Below are 23,547 nucleotides of genomic sequence, written 5' to 3'. Positions count from 1 at the left end.
TAACTGTAGCATTATTCTGTTCATCCACAAGTCTTTACAGATAGCTTTTCTGATTAGCTACTACTGTCTGCAATAAACGGGCAAAATATAGGCAGCTTGTTGCAGTTTAGAACTTAAATATATCTAAAAGCAAAATGTCTACTTGCCTAAAAAGTCCAATTTTCAGCTATTTTGAGATGCTTGTAAATTTTTCTAACACATTGTTTTGATCTAAAATTAACAGCATATAAGACCATTAGACCCAACTATCTGAAAATGCAAACATTATAAACTTGTCAAATTCACACCAAAAATGCCAGCTTTTTTAAATCACCCTATTTTTCAATCATCAACGGTTGTATGTGTTACTAGAAACCAGTGCCCCTCTAATCTACCAACTGGCCTATGTAAAGGGTGCAACTAGTTATAAGTCATTTCTTAATAAAAAGAAAGATATGGTTGGTTGTCCTCTCCTTGATCTGGTTTTTATAGTAGATATGGGCACAAAATAAAGGGAGCAGTAACTTTTTAGAGACCTTCATTATGGTTCAAATAATGGTCTCTAAATTAATTAGATATTTAGGTACTTAATACCTAAATATCTAAATTAATTTCAAAATGAAACCATTATTTCTTTAAATTCTATTTTATTATAGGTAATCAGTGGTGTTTATGTGATCTGGACCCCTCCCCCCTCCCCACTCAATAAGGTGAGGGTGAGGGGGTGAGGGGTAGCACCAATCAAAGGGGGAAGAAGGGCAACCAACTTACAAAGATATAAGCATTCATTTTCTAGCATGAAACATACATAATTCATTTTCTAATGAATATACAGTTAAGGTCATTAGATCTTTATTGCATTTTTTCATGCTTTTACCACAAGATTCAAATTTTCATAGTAACTATCAAAAATGTGTGCAAGATTTTCCAGCAAATATACAATAAATGGTCTTAAACGGGAATTAACAAAAGTTAATTAAATTACTAAAAGTTAGTTGAATTTGATTGGTGTCCCCCCTCCCCCTCCCCCTCACCTTAGTGAGTGGGGAGGGGGGAGGGGGTTCAGATCACATAAACACCACTGATTACCTATAATAAAATAGAATTTAAAGAAATAATGGTTTCATTTTGAAATTAATTTAGATATTTAGGTATTAAGTACCTAAATATCTAATTTAGAGACCTTTATTTGAACCATAATGAAGGTCTCTAAAAAGTTACTGCTCCCTTTATTTGTGCCCATATCTACTATAAAAACCAGATCAAGGAGAGGACAACCAACCATATCTTTCTTTTTATTAAGAAATGACTTATAACTAGTTGCACCTTTACATAGGCCAGTTGGTAGATTAGAGAGGCACTGGTTTCTAGTAACACATACAACCGTTGATGATTGAAAAATAGGGTGATTTAAAAAAGCTGGCATTTTTGGTGTGGATTTGACAAGTTTATAATGTTTGCATTTTCAGATAGTTGGGTCTAATGGTCTTATATGCTGTTAATTTTAGATCAAAACAATGTGTTAGAAAAATTTACAAGCATCTCAAAATAGCTGAAAATTGGACTTTTTAGGCAAGTAGACATTTTGCTTTTAGATATATTTAAGTTCTAAACTGCAACAAGCTGCCTATATTTTGCCCATTTATTGCAGACAGTAGTAGCTAATCAGAAAAGCTATCTGTAAAGACTTGTGGATGAACAGAATAATGCTACAGTTAGTTTCATTTTGGCATATTTTAGCAACTTTATGATTTTTTCCAAAGTTGAGGTCATAATTTTTTTCTAATTTAACACAAGTTAATAAAAACCACTTTTTTAAAGAGAGAACTATCCAGAAAATAGTTCTAGAAAAAATGAGACACTTGTTGAAAGTGTCTCATTTTTTCTAGAACTTTTTTCTTGAAATATAATGATTTGACCCTAATATCGACATGACAGGTTAGCTGTTTTTAAGAACAAAAATGGCCATTAAATGGAACAAATAAAAAAGCATGTTGTTTAAGTTTTCAAACATAACAATCTCAACATTTTAAAAATTACAGTTTGTAATTTTTAAAGGGTTTTTGATTTTTTTGATTTTGTACTTCATGGCTGATGATTGCCAATAGGCATGAAACCCTAAGTTCCATCAAAAGTTGTTTTTTCTAAATGTAAGTATATATATATTATATATATATATATTCACACTTTAAAGTGAAATTATGTGTTAAATTAAAAATTGTGTATTATGAGTTTCCATTATTTATAGATAACAAGTTCATTGAAGTGAAGCTTGTATGGCCATGGAAAGAATTTGTTACTATTGAGTATATTGCAAAAGCTGTAAGGATTAGCTTTTAACAAATTTTTATATTTAGAGATCGGGGCTTAATGATAAGACTAATTTTGTCTTCTTCTAGCCCCAGTCATGTAAATTTTTCTTTTATTAATTACGATTGTAAAATTTTTTTTTACTAACTGGCAAATACATAACATTAAGATAAAAATAGTTTTCAAAACTTTTTTTTTATTTTTAGGTTCAAGTTGTTTGAAATAATTTTAATTTCTATTAGTTCTCTCAACCCCTATGTTCTTGTTAATAAGCGTGATGGTTCTTGTTAATAAGCGTCATGGTTCTGCATTTATTCTATCTAACCCTTTCTCAAGTTTGAGCTTTTGTTCTATAGTTTCACACAACATTGGCAGAGGAACAGTTGTCAGAACCAAAACAGTAGGCAGAGTAGTTGTTTCAGTGTAGTAGTGGTGTAGCTGTCAAAACTATATTTCTCAAGATCCATATTCATGACTATTTCTATATAACTCCAGATCCATATTCATGGCTATTTACCATAAAAATGTTGTTAATAATATTTGATAGATAACAATCATCAGTCAATCAGCAGCTAACAAAAATTACAACTTTAGTTGGAATAATTCAATGACTTCTGTGTTATTCTGATTCTTTATTATTCTGATTCTGTTTTATTCTGAATCTGTATAATTCTGATTCTGTATTTTTCTGATTCTGTATTATTCTGATTCTGTTATTAAAATTTCTATTATTTTTAAATTTTTGGAATAAAAAATAAGAACTTTTAAAAATAATATTTATATTAGTAGTATAAATAAAATAAAGATGTTTTACATAACATAAAAATCAAATTAAATTTATAATTTTAGGTTAAATATTAGATATTTAACTTTAGGCATGGCCTTTTGAATCAATGTCTCATAAAACAGAGGTGATTGTTAGTGTTTGTGGACCATACGAGTTTCTTGTTGATATCACAAGTACAAAACAAAGAAATCATCCTTTATTCAGGTTTTATAAATATATATTTTTTAAATAAATTTTTTTTTTTTCAATCAAGATAATAAAAGCATCTTTTTTTAAATATAAATATTATTTAAAATTTTATTTGATTTATGTAATTAATAAATCTTTAGTTTATTTTGTTAGTTTTAATCTTTGTTTAGTTTAGTTGTAAATATTTTAAATATAAAATTTTAAATCTATATTACCAGATTTGATTAAATCTTTTTTTTTTTAGAAAATTTGTTCTTCAATCATTTGATCAAAGCATGAAAAGGTAAAAAGAAAAAATATGTTAAAAAGCATTAACTAAATTTATTGTATTCTGTTCTTTTCTTTTTTTTAATACAAGATATTTTCTTGTTTTTAACATAGCAGCTTTCTGTATTATAATAATTTCTGTATTATAAGTAATTTTATTCTGTTTTTTTTAAAACTTTTTTTTTAAACTTTTTTTCATTTTTATTTTATTTTTTACTTCTAATGAGCTGAAAAAAATTTATTGCAATTTTTTTTTTCCTCTGGTGGAGCTCAGTAGTAATTTTTTTTAGTGCAGTGGGATCTATGTGGTATTTTAGAAGTTGCTTCCTACTGCAACAACTGTTACTGCAGAGCTCTACTGTGGTCAACTAAAAGAGCTTAAGCAAAAAACTTAACTCCCTCCATGACAATGTTTGACCAAATGTGGCAAAATGAGATATTACCTTTTCATTTCATTTATGTTTTGTTTGCTGAGCAATAATTAATGAGTGTCTAAGAATGTTTTTATAGTTGAATCTAAGATGCTTTTATAGTTAAATGCATATATATATATCAATTTTTTATTTGATTTTAAACAGGAAATGTCAATTAAAAGTCATGTTTTTATTTGTGGAGATGTTTTTCATAGAAAATTAAATTCTTTTCATTTTTGAGTTTACCAAAAAAAAAAAAAGTTGGAAGAAAGGTTCTATAATTGTATTATATGCATGTTGGCAATTATAAACATGGTTATCAAATCTATCTGTTGATTGTCCGGTTCTACAACTAGAAATATGTCTTATTAACACATTCAAATCATATTGTTAAATGTCAACAGATAAGCAGTATTCAGAATATGCAGAAAAACTATATGAAGAAGTTTTTAATAAATTGAAAGACACTACATTTAATTATTGGTGAATTAAAATCTTTTATTAAAGAAATTATAGAATCAACCATCAAAGAATCCTTACCTATATACCAGCAACATAAAACTAACTTTTACAATTTAGAAAAAGAATACAGGAAGTTTTAAAATCAACATCAAAGGTATTTTATAAAATCTTTTGAAAAATATAAATATTTTTACTACAAACACAGCAGATTTACAAATCTTCTGAACATTTATCATGACTGTTTGCAACAAGAATCTTTGTTTATTTCTGAAAAATTTAGAAGTGACAACTTCTATTTTATGTCATGTGAAGAAGAAAATGCAATAAAATTTGACCTACAGCACCTCAAATCAGAATGTGAGATTCTTACAATAAGAAAAGATAATTTCCTTTCTTCATTACAAAACCTTGAGGATGAAGTGACAAATTTTATAATTAGCCATGCACCAAATAAAGAGCTTGAAGATAAATTAATATTTTGATACAGGTAATGTAAAAAAGAAGATATTTGATTGCATTACCAAAAATAGAAAAAAAATACGCATCCACTAAAATTGAGTTTGAAAAAGATAAAAATAATCTAAATTCAAAAAGTTTGATAAAACACCATTAAAATGGTATTAACAATTGCTCAACTTCTATTGGATCAACTAATATCGGTGCTGACCATAAACAAACGTCAAGTGTAATAGCTTCAAAAAACTGGCTAAGCCCAACTCAAAAAAATACAACCTAAGGTTATCAACCGTTTCACCAAACGCCTGACAACATTTCAATTATCTCTTCTTATAAAAGGTCCTAAGTTTTGCCATACAATCAAAAAATTTTTTTTACGCATTTGACTCTGATATATAAAGTTCACAATAAAACTAATACTAAAAGAAAGATTACATGTAACACTTAATACTGATATAAGCATAATTAAAAAAAGTCAAACTATAAAATTAGAACAACTCTACCATTTTTAGAAGAAATCATTTTAAAAATTGAGCAAACCAACAAGAAAGGATAGTCTTCAACAAGAAAGGATAGTCTTAAAACAACTAAAAGAAATGAAAGATATAGTTATCAAAGAGGACAAAGGTAATACTTTAATTATAATGGACTTATTATAACAACAAACTAGTTTATCATGACCACCTACTTTCTTTCAATACTTATGAAAAAGCAAATCTTGAATTAGATAAAATTATCTTTAGATATCTTTCTAAACGGTTTAGTAAATATAATTGTCAAACCAAAAATGAAATAAATTACATCACAAATTACAAATGGAAGCCTAGTAATTTTTACATAACCCCAAAAATTTATAAATGACATGAAATTATTGTTAAAGTTAACAAATCAAACTCTCTGTATATAGAAATGAAACCACCAGAAGACCTTAAGGGTAGACTATTTATTGCAGGAATTAAGCCAGTTATTACACATAATTTTATCTCCAATTGTTATGAAACAAAAAACTTTCATTAAAGATGATGGGAATTTATTAAGAAAAATGCCAAGAGATTTAGAGAGAGAAAGTTGTATTTTGACATGTGACATTGTTAATCTCTATACCAGTATTCCACACAAGTTAGGATTAGAAGCTTTAAAGTTCTGGATTACATAATATAAGTTCTGGAAAACATAAATGTAATAACTTTCTGTTTAATTACAAAATCACCAAATTACAGGAATAGTAATGGTTACTGATTTTTCTCCAGACTATGCATGTCTCACAATTGGGTTTTTAGAAGAAACAAGACTTTTTCCTAAAATCTTACCTAAGTACTTTCTGATTAAGAAGTTATTGGTATAAAACAATTTTATTATGTATATATATATATTAATGACGTTTCATAATCTGGCCAAAATAATTGGATATCATAAAGTTTATAAAATCTTTAACTGAAATAGATAGTTCAATCAGTTTTACAAGAGACCAATCTGGCTAAAAGAATGATTGTTTTCACATCTGATTACAAATACGAAAAATAACGATTAGCAGAGCTAAAAATCTTTCCCTTAATTACAACTTTTTATAACAACTTAAATTGTCAACCTTTTATAACTGAAATTAATCTTTTACTTAATCTATCTTTAAATGAAAGAGTAAAGGAGGTTTTTTTAAGTATCCAGCCAGTAATTGCGTTTAAACAACCACCCAATCTGTTAAGAATACTGACCTCTGCAAAGTTCCAGTTAATTGATAAAGAAGTATGATTATTTAAATGTAAAGGTAATCATTGTAAAATATGCAAATGCTGCCTTCAAGAAGTTAAAACATTTACAACACCAAATGGTTCCATATGGAACATAAAAAGTCATATAACTTGCAATAGTAAAAATGTAATATACTATTTAAAATGTTTATCTTGCAATAAGAAAACTGCATACATTGGAAAAACTAATAAAGACTTCATACAAATGAAAAAACATTTAATGAAACTTAAAGTTTCATGCTTATTGGCAATCATCAGCTATGAAGTACAAAATCAAAATATAAAAAAACCATTTAAAAGTTACAAACTACAGTAGAGTGTACAATGAGTTTATAATACAATTGAATGACATTATAATACAAGAAGATGTAATAGCAAATTTATCTTTGCTATCAAATAATATATACTTTAACACAAAAAAGTACAAGAACAACACTCAGCTGTCTAAAGAAGTATGGGAATTAAAAGAAATAACTTTGCACCTTCAATCAAATAGAATATTGTTAAACGCTGTAAAAAATGTGATCCTGCTTCAAAAATTTGTAAACTAAGTTTAAATAAGAAATTCGAAATATTATTTTACAAAGGAGATCTGCTAAATAAAATCTGCTAAATAAAAGATCTGCTAAATAAAAGAAGCAAATTAATTTCTAATGTAGGCACAAAAATAAATTTCTCCTTTCATTATTTGTTAGTGAAGATAAGTTCTCCATTATGTATTCTCGTATTTTAACATCAAAACTCATTCTAGGACAGGAAACTTTAGTTTCCATTAAAATTGGTTTTTACTAAATTTAAGTATATATATATATATATATATATATATATATATATATATATATATATATATATATATATATATATATATATATATATATATATATATATATATTAGGGTACTTGCTTTTGAGGAAATTTTTGAATTTCAATAAACTACCCTTTGAAATGTGAGACATTGGTGTTAAAACTAACTTTTGAAAAAAATTAGCCTGATTGGACCACTATTGTGCCTCCCCCAGACTCCTTTTAATTAAAAAAAATGGTCCAAAAATGACTATATTCTAAAGGCTTGGGGAGGTAATAATATCAAAATTTTGAATGGTTATTTTTTTATAAGACAGGTATTGATGTATATTTCAAATAAAAAGGGTAGTTAAGGCAGAATTTACTTTACTTTACTTTTGCTGTTTTATTGTGTTAAATAGTGTTAAAAATTGCAAAAAATGAATTATTTTGCTGCGAATTATTAGTATAATTAAATAATGCAGTTAAATTTTTTTTATGAATGAAGATTTATCTATAGTTGATTAATAATTATTTAAAATAGTATAAAAGTCTGTTAAAATGAATTTGTTTGATTATTTTCATTTTTAAATCATTTTTTCCATTGTAGAAAGTGAATCAATTAACCTTTTCTTAGACAAATTTGATGATTTTTTCCCCGGCCTTTTTGTAGCAAATCTAGCTTTATCAACAGTAAGCAGTCTGTTCTGAATTTCTTCTTCTTTATTATATCTGTGAACAAACTCTTGCATCATTTGTACTGCTCTTTCAGCGCGATCTGTTGTAAATGATCCTGAGATTTAGCAACTATAGATTTAGCAAAATCTTTGAATATTCTAAAACTTGATTGTGTGCACCAATACTGAGGTAAAAGGGTAAACCAGTCTTTAATCCTTTGTTTATCCAACCCAATTTTATCAAACATCAAATAGGAGAATTGATCAATTAGTAATGATAAACTTGGGGGATCATTGTAAACTCTCTTTTCAATTCTAACCTTTTTTTCTGCTTCAATGTGAGTGATCTTCAAGAGCAAAATAATTCTTTTTTATGTGTGGCTTTTAACACTATTTAACACAATAAAACAGCACAAGTAGGCATATTCTGCCTTAATTATCTTTTTTATATATATTTATATTAGGGTGCGTCTTTTTTAACAATTTTTTCAAACTAAATCCCAACCACTTGGGTTAGTTGACCAATTAAATAAAAATGATTTTATGCTGAAAAAAATTTTTTGAAGTCCATTTTTAAGGTTCTTGCTTTTACAATTTGTGCCCTGAAACCCCACCTTTTTGAACCAAAAAGTGGGGACCTTAAGCATTGAAATAAAACATCAATTTTTTTCCTGTGAACTTTGAAAGGCCTCAATATTAATTTAGAATTGGTTGGAAAGTTTTTTAAAAAGTGCATTGGTTTGACCCTGGGAAAATAGGCGAAATTTTCTAATTTTAGATAATTTTATGGAAATATCAATTGACCAATTTTTTTATCTCTCGAACTTTCCATGACAAATTTTATCAAATTCTTGTTTACAAAGATTAATTTAATCTAAAATTTGATTTTAAAATTAATTTCTAATATAGGGACTCCCTATAGGAGGGTTAGCCACGGGTGGCGGAGGGTTTGTTTCTTTCACCCTCTCCCCCCCTTCCTCTTTCCCCACTCCTTCCTCCTCCTTAAAACAATAGCTCAGCAAACTTTTCTTTGTTTTTGGTGAAAAATTAAATAAATATTCTCCAAATTATGCTTGGTCAGCGCCATTTTTTATTTGCCACTCTCCGTAGTTTGTACCTTTTCGAGCTCTCTGAATTGATCCCTACTTTGCTGAACAGCCGACATTATATCTTACCTGTCCTCTTCATTGTAAACAGAATAAACAAACTCTGACACAAGCTTAATTACCTGTTCAGAGCAGTTGTTGACTACATGTATTCAGCGAACAAAATAAATGAAAGTTTTAAATTTGCTGATAAAGCCCCAAAAAGATAAAGGACAGTTCAGCTAAGGTTAATTATTGTCTTTACTCAAATTTAACAGACTGAAAATAAACCACTAGTTCCTACCAACCAAATGTGACAAGCTAGGTAGTTTCTCCTAGGTGAAGTCTAGATCTTCCAGAAGGATTGGATCTTCAGAATTCTCATAGGTTGTAAGATTGTGCAACTTTTTCTTTCTCATCATCTTTGAGTTCTTTATCTGCAAAACATAATGGATTCAAGGTTTTGTCCAAATACCAAGTATGTCTCTCCATTGATTTCAATATTTCCTCAATTCCCTCTAGTACATCATTAGCTCCTGGATCATTAGACTTTACCCAATTTTTGCGCTGGACAGAGCATAATCATTAAAGCTTACATGTGAACATAAGTAGGTGAGTGTAAGTTCTACTAGTTCTTTATAATCACCTTTTTGAAATACTAAATTGGCTAGTGCATATTTGCAAAACTAAACAGTTTCTTTAACCTGTTTTTCTAGATACGTTCCTTTAACTGCATTTTTGATTTATCCATAGTCTCCTTTGTTGCGTTCCAATTAGCTTGGAAAACTTTGAACATCAAATTTTCAGGAGCATAAGTTTGACCAATGTGAACTTTTCCTCAAAAATGTTACAGTGAAGTTCGTAAACATGTCTTTAACATGCAAGCTATAATATAATTGAACCCTGTGTTTGACAGAACCTAATGTTTGTGCCAGAATATTTTCCTGTATTAGTTGTGTCAAAGCACATAAGCACATATATAAGTTCTAAGCATATATTCATCCAAAATGTTTATTAAAGTATCATGATGAGATTTTCCAGTACAGTTTTCCATTGGCCAAATGCCAAGAAGTCTTAAATCACCATCGATATTTACAAGAACAGCAAACGATCTCTTTTAATTTGCTTTGGGTTGCAGCTTTTATTATATCTTCTTGATATTTTGCTACACTTGTACTTACTGCTTTCTTTTTTGCCCGTCTAATAGTAGATTCAGAAAACGAGAAATCTGTCAAATTGCCTCTAGAAGTAACTACTATGTCAGAGACTAAGTGCATCATATTTCTAGATAAAATATTTTTAGAAACGCCTGTGGTTGCAACTTCTTTTGCAAATTTTTTAGTTAATACTGTTGAATCACTAGTTTTAATACTAGTAAGCACCGGATTTAATTTCCTCTGCTAAATAGTTGGAATCCTGATAAGAAAAGATCTCACTTTGTTCTGATGATAGAAACTCATTTTTCTTAGTTTGATCCTCTTGTCGCTTAATAAATGTTAAATATCGCAATCTTCTTTCTTCTATCTATTTTATCTTTTGGTAATATGCTAAATCCTTTAAACTAAGTGTCATTTTACGTTTCGTTATTTGAACTCTTAAAAATTGTTAATCTAAATTGTATGAATCTAGATTGTTTCCATGTTTCTTCTTTAAAAAGCAAATTTAAGGTTTTTCAATCCAAAAAACTTTCTTAGCATTTTTATTAAAAATGTTTCTAGCTAATTCTGCTACGTTGCATTTTTTTTTTTTTCAAAGCTGCCCATTTTTCAGCTAGATTATTCAACAGTTTTCTAGAACACATAATATATACTAAATTTTTTTCTAATTGCGTTAAAATTTTTTAATGTAGCCTCATATCATAAGCAGAGTGAAAAGAGTCAAGTTAACAAATTAATATAAGCACAAGTAAAATTCGGTAAGGAAAAAAAAACTCTAATTAAATTATTTTAGTAAAAATTTTATTATATTTGATATTGTATAACAATTTTTTAATTGTTACTGTATAACGATTTTTTAATCTTAACTATCTTATTGTATAAGTTTATTTAATATTTAAGAAAAGAACAATTCAAAAAAAAAATTATAGATTATTAGCAAACCTGATGTGCTTGTCATGAAATATGTCACCATCATATCCTCAATCGATCCACTGTTTCTTTATAGTAAAAAGGATGCAGTTCTGAGGACATATCGCTTCTTCAGAGCATGCTGACATTATTTGATCTTGGGAAGCACAACCAATCAATGTTTTGGTCACTTTTTTATCTTCAAATAAAAATGTCTTTAAAAGTGATCTCATAATTTTTGGTAGCATCTTTACTTTTTTTTTTTAAATCTTTTTGTTTTGTTTTTGATTTTAAAGTACAAGTTGTAAATGGCAGGTTATAATTAAAAAAATATTCTTATCTTAAGTAAAAGTATAATGCACAAATTTGTTTTTTGATCTTTTCTAATTTTTTTGAAAATATACAGTTCAAAAAAGAAAGATTGTTTTTGTTTTGTGACATATGTGAGTTATGTTCCATTGCAAGCATCATTCTATTTAAATATACTTAAAAATTATACTAAGCTAGTGTGTTTTAGGCTATTTTTTTTGCCCATATTTTGTATATATTTTTTTAGTGTAAACTTCCCAACCAATTCCAAATTAATATTAAGAACTTTAAGAGTTCATAGAAAAAAAAATTGGTATTTTATTTCAATGTTTAAGGTCCTCACTTTTTGGATTAAAAGGTGGGGTTTTGGGGCAGAGATTGTAAAAGCAAAGACTTTAAAGATGGTTTCAAAAAATTTTTTTCAGTGTAAAATCATTTTTGTCCAACTAACCCATATATATATATATATATATATATATAATATATATATATATATATATATATATATATATATATATATATATATATATATATATATATATATATATATATATATATATATATATATATATATATATATATATATATATATATATGTATGTATATATATATATATATATATGTATATATATATATGTATATATATGTATATATATCTATATATCTATATATATATATTGACCAGCCTTGCATCCCTTCTTCATCTATTAGGCAGTATTTATAATACATTGTTTTCAGTTTAGGATGTTGAATGCTGGATCTTGATGACTCAATGCATGGATTTTGCTTGTGTCTCTGTTTTTATGACTAGGCAACTCATTTTATTATCTCCTAATGAGGGTACAACTCTAAAATTCAGTTTATGGCTCTGAGGCCAGCTGGTAGTCAGGTTTTCAACAGCTGTAAAATATCAGATTACTAACAGTGCCATGTTGTGCGTGGATGATGTCCCCATTCATACTTTTGGTATGCAATGTCGAGGCCACATTTGGAGCTCTTTATTATGGCTTAGGGTCTATTAATAGTAATAAGGCAATTGCTTGGACTATTAGATAGTGAGCTGAGTACTATCTATGCTTTGAGTCAAGTTCTTTAACAAGTTTAAAAATGACTAAAGAACCAAAAACTATAAACAAAAAAAACCATCATCATCACCAAGTTCTCTAAATCTATCATTCACTAATATTCGTGGTCTTTTAAGTAATTTTTCTTATGTTGAGTCTTATCTCCTGCAAAGTTCACCAGACTTACTTACTCTTTGTGAGACTAACTTGAGTTCAGCTGTCTCATCTTGTGATCTTAGTGTTGATGGTTATTTTCTTTTAATTCATAAAGACTCTAATAGTCACATGCTTGGCCTGGGCATCTACATTCGTAAGAATTCACGCATTTGTCAGGAAACTAAGTTTGAATCCATAGACTATTGTTTTATGTGGTTTTATTTAGCACCGCTTTACTCTATTGCCTTTCTCTTTGTTCTATATCGCTCTTCTACATCTCAAGACTGCGCTCTTTGATTTTATTTCTGATAAAATTGACCAAGCCCTTTCTTTTTATCCATCAACCAATATGTCTCGTAGTTGTTACTGGTTTTAATGCTCAACACATTGAATAGTATGGTTTCAGTGTCAGTGACTCTCCAGACGTTAAGGCTCACAACTTTTGCCTTTCTCAATCTCTAACACAAATAGTCAACTTTCCAAGTCACTTTTCAGGCAATTCAAATCATTTACCTTTTCCAATCGAGTTATGTCTTGTTTCTGACCCTAGTCAGTTCTCAGTTTTTCCACATTCACCCTTAGGTGCTTCTGATCATGGTTTGATCTCTCTATAACTATTATCTCATTCTTCTTCATCATCAGAATCCCCCTACCTCTTACAACTACCTTAAAACTGAATAGGACTCCTTCTGTGATTTTTTTTGTGATGGTCCTTGGGTAGAAATCTTTTGTCTTCCTGCTGACAAATGTGCTTCTTATGTAACTTCTTGGGTTCAGGCTGGCATGGAATCTTTTATTCCCTCTTGACAATCCCAAGTCAAGCCTCACTCTTCTCCATGGTTTTCCTCTCATTGGGCAATTTCCAATTGTAACTGTTACTTTCATACCTATCATCAAAACAATTCTCCAGAAAACAGGCGTCTGTTTACTATTGCTAGAAACCATTTTTAAAAGGTTTTGTCTAACGCTGAAGCCCACTATTCTCAGGTCATGAAATCTCGTTTTTCATCTCAAAATTTAGGTTCCAGAAACTTTTGCATAATCTTTAACAGCATCTATTAAAGGGCAAATCTGATATTCCACCTCTCTTTTGCAGTTCAGATTTTGTCACCTCACCTAAAGACAAAGCTGAATTGTTTGCTAAAAACTTTCATCAATCTCTTGATTCCTCTAATCATATCCTACCTGATATAGCTGGCAAACAGATTGATCCATCTTATATCTATTTCTTTAAAAATGTTTAACAAGTGCTCATCAGAGTCTTTTTTTCCAGCTTGCTGAAAATATCTGTTCTCCTCATTTTTTAAAACTCTGGAGAGCAATCTGAATTGTCTAGCTACCGTTTCATTAGTCTACTTACTATTATAAGCAAGGTTTTTGATTCTTTAATTAATGAACACTTAATCTCTCATCTTGAATCTAATAACTTACTATCTGATCATCAATATGATTTTCAGTCTTCTTGTTTTACTGTTGATTTGTTAATGGTAATAGCCAATAGGTTTTATTGTGGATTAGATAGATGTGGAGAGGTTAAGGTTATTACTCTCAACATTTCTAAAGCTTTTGATAAAGTTTGTCATGGTGGTCTTCCCAATTAGCTTTATTCTTATGGTGTATCAGGTAACATCTTTAAGATTATTGAATCTTTCCTTAACAATCGTAGTATATAAGTTTTTCTTGATGCACAGCACCTTTTCTTTATATCCTGTAACTTTAGGGGTTCCTCAAGTTTTCAACTCAAATGTTATTCAAAGCTCCCAACTCTATTTGTGGTTGCTTGCAGCCTTGTTTTAGGTGAAGGTATTAAAAAAAAACAACTAGTGAAGAGCTTAGAAAGAAAAATAAGAAAAAGAAGAGAAAAATACGGTTTCAAAGTCTAAAGAAAAAATATTACATCAATTTCACTTTAGATGAATGTTTTCATTTTGTTAATAAAGCTAAAAGCAAATTTTTTTTATTTTCTAAATAAATAACTTTGCTGGTTTTATTTTTAGTTAATTTAATTGCTAGAATTATTAATGTTTTAATTTGCTAAAGTTACTGAAAAAGCATAATCACCTTTACAATTTAAATTGACAAGATTGACAAATTGACATTAAATTGACAGATTGACAAAATATTTACTACTAATTGAGTTTCTATGTATTTGTTTTAATCAAAAATGATTAGGGTGATTCAAAAAACAACTTTTTTTGAAATTGTCTGCTGCCACCCCCTAAATGTGTTCTATGTAATAAATTAATACTAAATTAAAAAATTTTTTGAGTAAAAAAAAGTTTTAGGGGTTGCTCAAGACCCTTAAACATCAGATGGGTCCCTAATATTTTGAAAAAAAAAGTTCTTCAAAAGCATATTATGTTGGGTCTCAAAAGAAGTGAAATGTTTTAAAAATTTCAAAAATAAAAAAAATAATTCATGGAAGCACAAATTGAAAAAATTATTTGAATAAACTATGAAAATATGTACTTTTCTATTTTTTGTTAAAAAATAATAATTTTTAAGGCATAAAATTTAAACGAGTAATCTTTATATAAATTGATTTTTATTTTTAAAATTTTTATAAAATTTCACTTCTTTTGAGACCCAACATGATATGCTTTTGAAGAACTTTTTTTTTCAAAATATTAGGGACCCATCTGATGTTTAAGGGTCTTGAGCGACCCCTAAAACTTTTTTTACTCAAAAATTTTTTTAATTTAGTATTAATTTATTTTATAGAACACATATAGGGGGTGGCAGCAGACAATTTCAAAAAAAGTTGTTTTTTGAATCACCCTAAAAATGATGTTCATTTTTTGGTGACTATTTGTTCTTAGTATAGAGCATCAACTTTATTGCTATAAATTGTTTAATAACTTATAATTTTCATTGTCATATAAATAGTCTACATCTACTTATTTTTTATATGTTTTTTCAAAAAACTGTGAGCCATAAAATAACTGTGATCAACTGCAAGCCATAAGAAACACCAGTTTCAACCTTGTCAGCTAGTTTTTCATATAAATGGTAAATGTTAGTTAGATATGTTTTTTTTGTTTGTTTTTGTATTGAACAAAAATTAAGTTGGTCAGATGCAACAAAAACTTAAGTTTTACCCCATTTACTGCTCTTTTTTTTTACCTTATTTCTTATACCAGTTATATCTCTAAAATACAGCACAATATTTATACAGCCAATGTTTATAACTAAAGTAATTTGAGTGTGCTTGACTCTCTCTCAGAAGCATAAAAAATAACAGTGTTTTGCATATCCACTCTGAAGTTCAGTTAGCAAAGAAGCTATATTTAGATCAGCACAAATACAATGAGTGAAGTAATTAGTGCAAAAAAAAGTGACTGATGTAATTAATACACGCAGAATGTCTAAGATTTTTATCATCAATACAAGTATGCAACTATTAATTGTGGTAATCAAATAAGTTTCAATTGTTTAACAAAATAGCTTTAGTACCCTCGATCCATCAATAATTTTTAGTTCTTATTATATAGCCGTATTATTATATAGCCTTTAGTTCTTATTATAGTTTTATTCTAAAAACCAAAAGCAAATACAAAAATTACAAGGGTTACAAAAGAGAAATCAACAATATCAAGAATAAAACACCTCTTTACTTCCATGTTAGTGTAAAAGTTTAGATATGTTTGATTTACTTGAAAAAAAGATGTATCTGTAATTTAATACCCAAGTAGAAATTAAGCTCAACATTGTACTCAGGCTAAATATACTTTTAACTAAAGGTTTTGAATATTTACCTTTTTTTCCAAACAAACAGAACAAACCTTTTCTTTTGGTGTTTTGGTGTGGAGGAAAGTAGAGCTTAACAGTTACTTATGGCTCACAGTAGTAGACTGTTTAAAAATCTCTTTTAGTATAACTATTAAAAAGAATAACACATTTTTTGATGATGATGGTTTCTATGTAAATTTGAATAAATATTTTAATAAATGAATTTTTAGCCTTGAAACATCAGATCAACTACTAGTTCAACTTCAGATGTTTCCTATTCATACAGCTGCTACACTTATACCAGATGCAGTTGCGCAAGGTTCACCTCTGTATTTTATGCCTCCTAACTCGGATACTTCGGTATGAAAAAAGTTCAGTGTTTGATTTGATATATATATATATATGTATATATATATATATATATATATATATATATATATATATATATATATATATATATATATATATATATATACAGGGGCTATTCTAGGAAAAAAATCTGGGCGGCGGTACCCCACCATCCTGGAGGAATTTAGCAAAATATTGCAGAGCATCGACAGTTTTCGCAAAAAAAAAACAACATTAGCTGTAAAAAACATAAAAAAAAAGCCTTAATTTTTAATTTGGGCCGCGCACAAATACGGTTGACGCTGTCGGAAAACAAAGAGCCCCTGATATATATATGTATGTGTATATATATATATATTAGACCATTTCAAAATTGTATATAAAAAAAAATAATTTTTGAACTTTATTTGGGCTACCCTTTGATTTGATGTGGTTTGTGGTCAGGAGAATTAGTTCAAAATTGCAAACTTAAATAATGTGTTGTAGGGACAGCTCAATTAACTTAACTTTTTAACAGGTCCCTATTATTTTGAAAAAAGAAGTTTTTTCAAAAGTATGTCATGTTGGGTCTTAAAAGTAGCGAAATTAAATAAAAATTTCAAAAAAACTGATAATTTCATACTACAATTATTATTTTGGATTTATTGCACAAAAACTATGGTTTTTTAACTAGAAATAAAAAAAGTACATTTTTACAAGTTTTTAATAAAAATAAAAATTTTTTAATTTATTTTTTTGTAAAACAATTATTATTTTTAAAATTTATACTACTGTGATCAAAAAGTAAGGTGAATTTTTTTATAAAATGAAAAATCTTTATTTATTCTTCCAAATCTGTATCGTCCCCCTCAAAATAATCCCCCCCGGCCCCAATGCACTTTTGCCAACGTTTTTTCCAGTCTTCGAAGCATGCCGAAAAGTCCTTGGTAGGGAAAGCCTTCAATGTGCGTGCCGATTCACGTTGGATCTCTTCAATGGACTCAAAACGATTTCCCCGGAGTGGTCTCTTGAGCTTTGGGAACAGCCAGAAGTCACACGGTGCTAAGTCGGGCAAATACGGTGGTTGTGGAGCAACATGGGTAGAGTTTTTGGCGAAAAACTCACAAAGAACCAGTGCTGTGTGCGAAGGCGCATTATCGTGGTGCAAAATCCAAGAGTTATTGGCCCATAATTCCGGTCTCTTTTTGCGAATAGCTTCACGCAAACGTCGCATAACGCTTAAATAATATTCCTTGTTGACAGTTTGGCCAGTTGGAAGGAATTCGTAGTGCACGACACCACAATAATCAAAGAAAACAGTCAGCATGACCTTGATTTTTGAGCGACTTTGACGTGGTTGCTTCGGTCTCGGCTCGCCTTTTTCACGGTATTCACTCGATTGGTCGGTTGTTTCAGGGTCGTATGCGTAGACCCAAGTCTCATCGCCAGTAATAATTTGTTTGTAGACGTCTTGATAGTCAGAAAGCATTGCTTCACACGTTTTAACGCGACGCTCTTTTTCAAAGAAATTGAGAAATTTCGGCACCAAACGTGATTTGAGTCTTCTGAGGCCCAAATGATCCTTCAAAATCGCTTGCACCAACCCAAATGATATTCCAACCATGTCAACAAGGTCTCGAATGGTTAACCGACGATTTGCAAGCACCAATTCTTTGATTTTGTTGATGTGGCGATCATCACTCGAAGTCGATGGTCGTCCGGAGCGTTCCAAGTCATCAACACGTTCTCAGCCTTCTTTGAAGTCTTTGTACCACTTGTAAACATTTTTTTGAGACATCACCGAAGTCTCTTCACCGAAGGCCTTTTGCAACATTCGATACGTTTCAGCAGCAGAAATATCATTCCGCAAACAAAATTTAATAGCACTTCTTTGCTCAACAAAATTAGACATCGTGAAAATCGCCGAATGCACTTTTGGTACTTCAGAAACAAGCGTAAACAAAAAAAAATAATTATGAGTTTGACATGTAATTTGGCGCAAATGTTAATGACATTCCTACCAACTTAAAAATAAAAAAGATTGGACGATTCGAATAAGGCGGGAAGTTTAAATTAAAAATTCACCTTACTTTTTGATCACAGTAGTATATTATTTTGCTTCTTTTGAGTACCAGGTTGATCTACTTCTAAGGAGCTTTTTTTTTTAATTTTAGAATCTCATTGAAAAGTGAACTTGATTGAGCTGTTGCTAAATATTGGAATAATGCTTTTTAACTTTAATGATTTACTTTTTTTCATCAATTAACAACATTTAAACATCTAGCCACTTAATTATTAAAAAAGATTTTTTTGAACTGGTCTAATATATATATATATATATATATATATATATATATATATATATATATATATATATATATATATATATATATATATATATATATATATATATATATATATATATATATATATATATATATATATATATATATATATATATATATATATATATATATATATATATATATATATATTAAATTACATGGTTACATATTTTAAATTACATGATTCACCCCTACTATCTTGTTCCTTTTGGTAAGATATAAACTTATATATGAATCAAATATTAAATTATTTGATGAAATTTTGACCCTTGCCTAATCTGTTTACTGAATTGATCTCAATTTCTTCAAGCTAGTTGTAATGCATTACAGTTTAAAAAAAGTGAAGGTTGAGTATATGTTAGCTAAAAAGTTACATTTGTACAATTTACATAATAATAGTTAGTTCAGCTATAAAATGAATAGTAAACAATTTATTAATATTATTAATAGCAAACTATAAAATAGCAAACTACATAAGTCAATTTATTTAATGCTTGGTTTTGAAAGTTTGAAAGTTTTTTGCATTGGTATTCAACAACTTGAAATGAAAACTGTTTTTGTTTTTCATCATTAGGAACACTTGTTGCAAACTCTTGAATTAATTTTACAGTCTCTCTGAGAAATTATCCACCATCTTCATTAATAAATTTCTTTTAAAAAGATAAATCAACAAAATGATATTCAGACATTAAACCTTGTTCCGATACCAAATTATCTGGTTGTGCAGCAGGCTATTTATAATCTTATGTGTGTGAAGTAAATGCTCTATTTTTTACCCCCTCCTTTCCATAACCAAGCCCGCATCAAATACAAAAAATTAGAATTTATGTATAAAATTACTACTTAAAATTAAAATATAGGACGAGATGTATTATCCAAGCATGTTAATGATGAACCACTGTCAAAACTAGCTAAATGTCTTTCAACTGACCATGTCACATGTTATTATACTAACACCACATCACTTAATAACAAGATGACACAATTAAATGCTTTGGCAAACTCACTAAAGCCAAACATAGTTGCTATTACCGAATCGTGGTTTGACAAATATAAATGCACTCATCTAATAAATTACTAAAGAAAGATTTATAAAAACTGTTCAATAAAAATAGACCCAGTCATGGCAGGGGAGTGGCTATATATTTGTCAGAAGAAATTGATTCTTTTGAGATTACCAACATAGAATTATGTAGTACAAAGTTAAAGAAAGTTTGGTGCGGAATCAGATTTAATAAAGAAACAATTTTATTTGGTTGCATTTATAGGCCTCCATTCAAACTAAGTGATATGCAATATGACATACAATTATGTAAAATTTTAAAATGCTCTATTGTTGCAGCCTCAAACTTAGTCAAAAAGAGGGTGTTTTCGGGTATGTGTATTGTTGGGAACTTTAATTACAACAAAACTGTATGGGACTTGGATAACACTCCTTTATGCTCCAGTAGACCAGCTGCACCAGATCATGAGTTCATTAGTACGTTAAGTAAAAACTTTATTCACCAATCAGTCACCTTTCCAACATTTGTTAATTCAAGTGGTAATTGTTGCAATTACCTTGATTTAATTCTATCAGAGTCCATGAATAGAGTTTTTGAGGTTGAGTCAAATCCACCGCTTAGTGATAACACTGAACAATTTCATGTATCAATTTGCTGGAACCTATTTATAGCCAATGTTCATAAACAGACATTCAAAAGATCAAGTTATAACTTTAGGGAAGGTAACTTCCCAAATCTAAGTTTTGAGCTAAGCAAAGTTGACTGGAATCATTTATTTATCAACAAAAAAACTAATGATCGCTATAACATATTTTTAAAAGAGTACAACCGGCTGATAAACATTTGTATACCTGTAAAATGCTCTAAAAATCTCAAAATGCAATCACCTTGGATGAACAGGTCACTGAAACATTTAATTAAAAGAAAACAACGACTATGGATACTAGTACAGCAAACTCGTTCAAAAATTATATCCATTGTCAACAATTATAAGTGCAGTGCAAAAAAAAGGTAAAAGGAGTATTAAAAAAATCTGTATTAGATTATAAAATATATATTGTAGATGATAAATCAAATAAAAAGCGATTATATGGTTATGCGAAACTGAAGCAAACAGCATCCAAGTTGATAAACAAAATGACTAGCACCGATGGCTCAGTATCAAACTCTGGAACAGACATTAGCAACATTCTTAATGATTATTTTAAATCTGTATTTGTAAAGGAATCAAATAAAGTACTGGCGCCACATTTTGAGAATTGTACATCAGCAAATATAAGACTTCCCACTCTGTCCATTAAAGAAATTAGTAAACGTCTATGCAACTTGGCTCCAGGGTTCGATGGAGTTCACCCTTGGGTACCAAAAGTATGCCACTTATAATTTTCCAAGCCACTCTTTATGATATTTTCAATCTCTTTACAGATAGGATTTATCTCTGACATATGGAGATTAGCCAATGTGACACCATTATATAAGAGTGGTAATCTTAGTAGCCCAGCAAACTATCGCCCAATTTCCTTGACATCAATTCCATGTAAGGTTTTGGAGCGAACCATAAAAGACACAGTTATGAATCATCTCTACTTAAATAAACTCATAGCCAAACAACAACACGGATTTGCTCCCTATAAAGGTTGTGTTACTAATTTATTGGGAACATTAAATGAAGTCACAACAATACTCTTAAAAAAAACAGTGGGCTGATGTAGTTCTTTTAGATTTTGCCAGATTATTTGAAAAATTGCCACACCTAAGACTTTCACAAAAACTACAAGCATATGGCATAAATGGAAAATTACTGAAGTGGATATTAAACTTTCTAGTAATCAGGCAAGAAGGTGTTGTGCTTAGAGATAGCATTTCAAATAGGGCCAATGACACTAGCGGCGTACCACAAGGATGTGTGATGGGACCACTGTTATTTATAATCTATATAAACAATCTTCCAAAAGTCTTAAAATATTATTTTAGTAAGCTTTATGCTGATGACAGTAAATTAATAGCCAGGATATCGAATGAAGAAGATTCTAAAAATTACAAAGAGAAATAAATGCAATTGTAACTTGGACAGAAATTTGGCTCATGAAACTGAATATTGATAAATGTAAAGTTATGCATTTTGGCTATGGTCACCCTAAATTTAGTTACAATATATCCTTTGGAAATGCCTTAGTCTCGACAGATTCTGAATCCAATCTTGGTGTGACAATCATTTCTAATCTCAATTGGAAAACGCATGCAAAAAAATGTGCTTCCAAAGCCAACAGTATTTTGGGATGGATGAAAAGCGCTTTCCTGAATAGGGATATAAACCTCTGGAAAAATTTATACATAATCTATGTTAGACCTCATTTAGAGTTTGCTGTGCCTGCATGTAATGCTTATTCAAAAAAAGATATTAAATGCATTGAGCATGTTCAACATAAGACCACGAAAGTCTCTTCCGCCTTAAAATTTTGATTATGAAAAAAGATTGAAAGTTCTTAATCTTACTACTTTAACAGTTAGAAGAGCGCGTGCAGATTGCATTTACAGTACAAAGTTGAGAATAAATTAGACCATGTTAACGGTATGCCAAACCAGAAACTATTGCTTCACAACAAGGACATCGTAAACGATTGCATCGTAAAATTGTAAAAATTGTGCACACTGTCACAACTTTTTCACTAACAAAGTTGTCAATCTCTGGAATAATTTGGATGATTCAACTGTGTTTCAGAAGAGTGTTAAAAGTTTTAAGAACAGTTTTGACAGAAAGAAAAATCAAGCTAAGATATAACAATTAACAATGACCAGGACTAAGCCCCTGATCTGCCTATAGCAGAACATGTACTTATGTTCTGTTCCAGGAGTTTCTCTCTTTGCAGTGTGTAATAATAATAATAATAATAATAATAATAATATATGAATTATCAATATTTGAATATTAAGTATTTTTAATTTGAAAATTTAATATAGTTTATTTTAATTTAATTTAGGTATTAGCATTACAGTATGGAAACAGCAGGTAAGATTTAAAAATGTCATAAAAATTATTAAAAAAAATTTTATATAGAAGTTTTTTTTTAGCATATGTATATATATATATATATATATATATATATATATATATATATATATATATATATATATATATATATATATATACATATATATATATATATATATATATATATATATATATATATATATATATATATATATATATATATATATATATATATATATATATATATATACATATATATATATATATATATATATCAGGGCTCCATTTAACAGTTGGACATTTTTACCCCTCGGACCATTCTTGAGACCTGCTAGAGGAGGGCAACAAACCATTGTTGATATTTTCAGAAAAAATGAACAATGGTTGGTTACCCCCATA

General features: G+C 29.0%; 1 protein-coding gene across 1 annotated transcript in view; it reads left to right on the top strand.

The window, feature by feature from the left end:
• Window positions 1-23,547, top strand: part of LOC100199152 (KICSTOR complex protein SZT2) — a 225,030-nt gene that overhangs the window by 16,674 nt on the left and 184,809 nt on the right. The window contains exons 13-17 of the mRNA XM_065806194.1: window positions 2,228-2,301; window positions 3,165-3,280; window positions 3,510-3,548; window positions 16,711-16,840; window positions 23,138-23,166. Of these exons, the coding sequence (XP_065662266.1) occupies window positions 2,228-2,301; window positions 3,165-3,280; window positions 3,510-3,548; window positions 16,711-16,840; window positions 23,138-23,166 (388 nt within the window). The remainder of the gene's footprint in view (window positions 1-2,227; window positions 2,302-3,164; window positions 3,281-3,509; window positions 3,549-16,710; window positions 16,841-23,137; window positions 23,167-23,547) is intronic.

The sequence above is a fragment of the Hydra vulgaris genome, chromosome 09 (assembly GCF_038396675.1).
Source record: "Hydra vulgaris chromosome 09, alternate assembly HydraT2T_AEP".
NCBI classification, from domain to species: domain Eukaryota; kingdom Metazoa; phylum Cnidaria; class Hydrozoa; order Anthoathecata; family Hydridae; genus Hydra; species Hydra vulgaris.
Note: the sequence above shows the minus strand (reverse complement) of the source record. Positions and strands in the feature narration are given on the sequence as shown.